General features: G+C 35.7%; 1 protein-coding gene across 1 annotated transcript in view; it reads left to right on the top strand.

The window, feature by feature from the left end:
* Window positions 1–4,415, top strand: part of LOC113228079 (85/88 kDa calcium-independent phospholipase A2) — a 14,899-nt gene extending 10,484 nt beyond the window's left edge. The window contains exons 11-13 of the mRNA XM_026461220.1: window positions 474–589; window positions 1,511–1,734; window positions 4,382–4,415. Of these exons, the coding sequence (XP_026317005.1) occupies window positions 474–589; window positions 1,511–1,734; window positions 4,382–4,415 (374 nt within the window). The remainder of the gene's footprint in view (window positions 1–473; window positions 590–1,510; window positions 1,735–4,381) is intronic.
* Window positions 4,416–6,000: the final 1,585 nt, after the last annotated feature.

Raw genomic sequence — 6,000 nt, 5'->3', positions numbered from 1 at the left:
TAACGCCCTATAAGTTCGGACACTTTTTAGCGCGGACCCGACGTCCATATAATTGTAAGTCAATGTTTGACAGTAATTGTTTCGGACGGAGATCGAGAGTAGACCCCCTGATGTGATTATACAACGAAAATATGATAAGTACATAATCTCGTTATTTAAAATAAGGCCTATCTATTGGTGTTTTCATAATTTTTATATATTATTTCGTTTCGGACATATAAAATCGAACACCGGTCGATCTGATATCCACAGCGAAGAACAACGAACGAAATGTAGAATGTTCTGTGAATAAACAGTCTTGCACATAGGCCTTTGTTCTACGGATGAGTCGACATGACACACGTTAGCACGCAATATACACGCTAACGTCTATCGTTGCGAATTTGTGCCCTTAGTGTTTAAACGCGTTTATTCCCGGTTTCAAATGCTATATATTCATTGACTGGATTCCAAAATTCAATTATTATTATCAGGGTTGATCCCAGTGACGAAATTAAAAGACATCGACGTCTTCAAGCCAGAGAGTTTGTGGGACACAGCCAGGCTGGCGATGGGACTCACTGCTATTGGAAGCCTTTTGGTCGATCAGGTGTGTAGTTTGTTTATATTATTAGAACTTTTTTCTTACCTTTGGTATAATATAAAGCCTCACGTGGCCATGCGTCAAAAGTGCTTTTATCATAGAATGTCTTAAAAATAAGATGAACGACATGAAACAAACTATAATTTATATGAAAGACTTGTACCGAATTATGGCCATTTCTAAGACCATGTATTCCAATTAATTTATTTCCACATTTGAGAACATTTTGATTAAAAATCCTATTAGAAGTGACAATTCTTTATTAACAAAACAAAACAGTTCCAAATTAAAAAAAATATGATATGATTATAATTTGGTTTTGCTTAATTCTTCTTTGAAGAGTAGTGGCCAGTTTCTTTTCTAACAAAAAGTTTTCATTTAAAATGTATGGTAAAAAGTTTTTGCGATTTCTGACATTTCGAGTAATCATACCTCAGTTGGTCCCATAGAGACTATAGATCATTACCAGAGACCGGATCGAATGGCATAAAATTGCTGATTGTACCGTTTTTTCCAAATCTGAGAATGGCAATCAAAATGTCTTCAAAATTCATGGATAGTCTTTTTTAGAACCGTTTTCCTGTAACTACATATTATAATTGTACAGGGAACATTTGATTAGATTGTTTTTGTATTACATTATTTTTGTTTTGTTGTGCACGTAAGCCCATTCTTTTACTTATAGTGCCCTGTATTTTAGAAATAAGCAGTACCTTTTATTTGTAATTTCTTTTTTTGAATTGTATTTTTGCGTTTTCCCTGTGCATTACACTATTAAATGAATAACTTTTTTTTTCTAGTATTGGAAGTCAGTGGTCAATTAATCTAGAATTAATCTAAAGCCTTATCTTATTGCACATTGTTTAGTTTTTATTAGCTAATTTATTAGGCTTTGCTTAATGAATTATTATTATTATTTATTTTCAGGCTACCCAATCAGATGGGCGTATAGTCGAGCGCGCTCGCGCATGGTGCAGTCAGCTCGGCGTACCTTACTACCGTTTCGCGCCGCGCATGTCCCGTGACGTTGCGATGGACGAGCGGATCGACGAGCGGCTCGTCGTTATGCTGTGGGAGGCTCAAGCATATATGCGGGAGCATCGTGACCGTATTGCCGAGCTCGCCGCCATACTTACTGACCCCGATAAACGGTTAGTACAATGCACATTCAGTAGCTGTAGAGCTCCTTGTGAAAGAGTTCTTCCAGAGGACTTCCCTGGCAGTACTTACTGCCACTTTGCCTGTTTCTGCTGCCAAGCCGTAATGTAACCATTACTGCGTTACGGTTTTGTAGGATAAAGTGCTGATGAAATTACAGGCACATGTCAACATAATTGTCTTGGAGTGACTGGCGCAGTGGCAGCACCCCTCGTATCTTTGCGATTTAAAGATGTAAGCAACTTACGGACAGGTGTATCGCTGTCACTTGGTATTCTAAAAAAATTGACACAATAGTGCTTAGTTGATCAGTGATATATAGGATTATCACCGTCTATGCCAGAGGAGATTCAAGACTTTGGAAAAATGGTCGCTACATTTAACGCTTAGTAGGTACGTACGTAGACGCTCGTTGCGTTCAGATCTATTGACTCGGTCCGCCCGTACCTTTCACAGTGCTTGGTCTAGCGTCTGTTTGCGATTTCGACGTGTGGATCTATCCGCTCGTAGTCGCTTCAGCAATACGGAAGACGCCAAGACCCACGTGCCCGCACCCGCCGCCGCGACCGCGCCTTCATTCTGAATGAGCCCTTAGAGTGCAAACCTCGTATGTCTATGATTTCTACAGGGTGATATTGAAATAATTACCATCCGTTGAATCTATTAACATACTTACCTAAAGAAATGTTTGAGTAATTTAAATTAGTGTAAAAAACCATTTACAAAAAAGTCTTACCCAAATATACAAAGTATCAAAGCGGGTCACATGTCTTTTGGCGGCACGCATTGCGGCAAAATAATGAAAACATAGTTCACCAAATAGTGGTTAGAGCGTTAAGCTCTCGTTTTGGAGGTCATGGGTTCAATTTCCATGGTTGACTTCTTCCATGGTGTAGTGATTATGCTAGGCTCTTCTTTAGGTGGTCGTGGGTTTGAGTTCCGTAGGTGACTGCCTGCCTACGTTACTACATTGATGTAGTGGTTAGAGTGTATGACTTAAGACAATAACTCAATAGACTGCTAATCTCCATACTACAGGTAACCATGAAAAAGGTCAAAATTCCGTCTTATATCTAGTTCAATAACCTGGAAGTAGTCAATTAATTTTTCTTTAATATGAAATTTAAGAAATAAGTTTCTTTTTTCATTGTAATGTTATTCAAATGTTGATCATGAGTTCGTGAGCTAAAATTATTTTCTGAACTTTGACAATTATGCGTGTCGTTTATTCCTAATATGGGTAGATGGCGCTAATCCTAAACAAAATTAATGTAAAATTAGTATGGCTGGCATTATCCATGAAAATCTATGCAATAAGCGCCATCTAGTTTATTTGTATGTTGTCACTAGGAATTAGAGTAGCTTTGACAAATTGCAGCTTGTCAGTGTAAAACAAATTAGTTACAAAAAGAGCTATTTTTGGTACTAGTCGCGGCATCTGGTGTACCGATAGGTACTAAATACCCGCCGCTGTCTTGCATCGCGATAAGCAGTCCTATTAAATTATTGGTCCATAGTTAAATTATACCTCCGTTAGATACTCTATTACTTTAATATTTAATATTTAAGCAAGAGGTTTATAAGTTTGTATTGAATTAAAATAAAATATAAAATAAAATATTATTTATTTCAGAAGTCATCCATAGCAATATTAGTCGTAAATTAGTAACAATTTGTATTAAAATTATGTTAGTAAGTAAGTAATTATTTTTGTATCAAAATCAAAAAGGAGAGCACAACTTAATCATTCCGAAACTTGTTAGTTCCGGACATGGATGTAAACCCCTTTGAGTAGTTCCATCCAATATTTGTGGATGGGACCTTCACCCCTATCCGCAATAATCTTCAGGACGTTGTTGGTGCTGCAGCGCAATCTGCATCTCAGGGAGTTCGCCTTTTTATGCATAATCGCGAAGAAATCATCAATGCGGGCTTCGGCAAACATCCCCGACGCACTGCAGAAGCGCGTCAACCCCAACAACGCCCTGAAAATATAATTATACTGTACGCGCAGAGCACTGTAGGCACACCTGTTGTATGAGATCCACAGACTGCTCGTGTAAAACGACTGACATATGTCTTGAAAAGCAAAATCTTCACTTCTTTAGTACAGCGAGCACACTTGCGGATCACCATATTGCCCCGTAACACCAGTGCCCTACGCTCTCTTTCGATGTCCCTATCATCTTTAAGACGCTCGTTTACAATGTGCCCTAAGTATTTGAATTCAGTGACTCTTTTGAGGTCTACTCCGTTTAGCCTTATTGGAGGTACATTTTTGGGGTTTTAACACCCGCTTTAAAAATCATAAACTCACTTTTCTTCACACGTAATTCATGCGTGGCCGCATATTTTTCACAAAGTTCCAATAGTTTCCTCAGTGCACTGACTGATGGGGCGTCAGTCCGTCAGGCGGGGTTTGTATTAATAATTATTAAAGAGATTTATAAGTTTTGATTCTACAAAAATCTGTAAAAAGAAACTATGTAGAAATGCTGAGGTTTTCATTCGTAGAGCCATGCCACACGATGTGTTGCATTGGTGTCACAACACTCGAGCGGTAATACCGCGTTATACTACGTATAAATTAGAATTAAAATATTTAATTAATTCCGTAAATAACGTAACGTATTTTACCAGGTTTTCCCCGTCGGAACCTCCTCACAAAGAATAGAAAATGATATACAATAGTGCTGATTGGTTTATGGTTAGTTTGTTATTTATTATTTCTCCTGGATTCCTAACAATCGTTTTCAAGAAAAAACTCTATACAGTACAATTTTTTCCTGTAGTTCGAGACGTAATAACAAAATATAATTTACAAACACTAGTCGATCAATTTTTTACAGAACTTTTTTGTTGTAATGTAATTAGACCTAACAAGAATTAATTTCTTGACCTTCCACTTTCATCTGCTAAGCAAGATTTTATCACAATTAGTGTAGAAACATTTCCATTTTGAAAAGTATTTATGTTTTTCAGAACATTTTTCTTACATTTTCCCACACCTGTCAAAAGTTGAAGATACTGAACGGAAAAGATGGAATAATTATAAAGTTATTTTACCTATAATTGTTATTTCGCTGTTGTCGAATTATTTTAAATCTCGTTTTACACTTAAGTTGCTTTTAGCTATACAATTTTGTATTGTTTTATAATTCACGCTAAATAAAACTTCAAAATATATATCTAAACGTAGAATATGAGCATTCAAATTACATTTTTCCAAATTTTTTTCCGGAAAAATGTCCAATAGTTGAATTTTTTCCTAAAATTACCCAGCAGTAATCAAGATTAAGTCGTTTAAATTCTATGAAAAAGTCCTCTAACTATTAAAGTGAGTTGCATCTGTATAAATTTTGTGACGATTTTCGGAACGAAAAGGGCTCAATTGCTAAACTGTCGTTTTTTCATCAACGGTGAGCGTGTTGTCTTTGCAAAAATAGACTCCACACTAAATGCCTTGTTTACATACCGACGTGGAAATGGCATTTCAAATATATAAAAGAGACTCGGAAAGTGAAAGTATAACATTCGAGCTGTAATGAACAATAATTTTTAAAGTCGTTTTGTAGTAAAAACACATGTTGCTAATTTTTTACTTTCAATTTAAAGGTGCGAAATACTCTACAAATCAGTCATCATTTCACAGTGACATTGAGTGACTTCAGACTGAGCACAGTGTTGCCGTAATTTTTTAACGAGAAGCACCCAAAACTAAGCTCACAATAATAGTGATTTTTGGCTTTTGACACTGTTGAAGTCAATGGATGATATTGATGGCTTTTACTCAAAAAATATAAGTGCACAATATTGCAATGATAAATTAACATTGTTCCTTTTTTCGTTTCAGATGATTTCATAATAACAACCACCCAGTCCGCGGGCACAATAGTTAAAGTAAGGTAAAGTACGCATAAAAACAAATAATAATAAATGTATGAATTTTTTCGAATTGACTATGTATACTTTTATGTTCATCTGAAAATGTATCATCATAACTTTAGCTTAATATTTAAGACAAACCATTTAATTATGAACCCTCGCCATTTTGCGTAATGTTAATTTTTTTTTGCAGATTATACGAATATTCTTTTCGAAAGTTATTTACTCATACTACTGTGACAGGGTTTATAGTTAATTAGTTAATTTTTGCAGAAAGCAGCCTCTATAAAGAATGTGTTTAGGTTTTAATTCAAATAAATGTTTGTTATTTAGGAATTGTTTAGTTAAAGTTGAAGAATGAATTGACTTTTTTT

This window comes from Hyposmocoma kahamanoa, unplaced genomic scaffold (genome assembly GCF_003589595.1).
Source record: "Hyposmocoma kahamanoa isolate Upper Pololo Valley unplaced genomic scaffold, ASM358959v1 220, whole genome shotgun sequence".
NCBI lineage: Eukaryota > Metazoa > Arthropoda > Insecta > Lepidoptera > Cosmopterigidae > Hyposmocoma > Hyposmocoma kahamanoa.
Note: the sequence above shows the minus strand (reverse complement) of the source record. Positions and strands in the feature narration are given on the sequence as shown.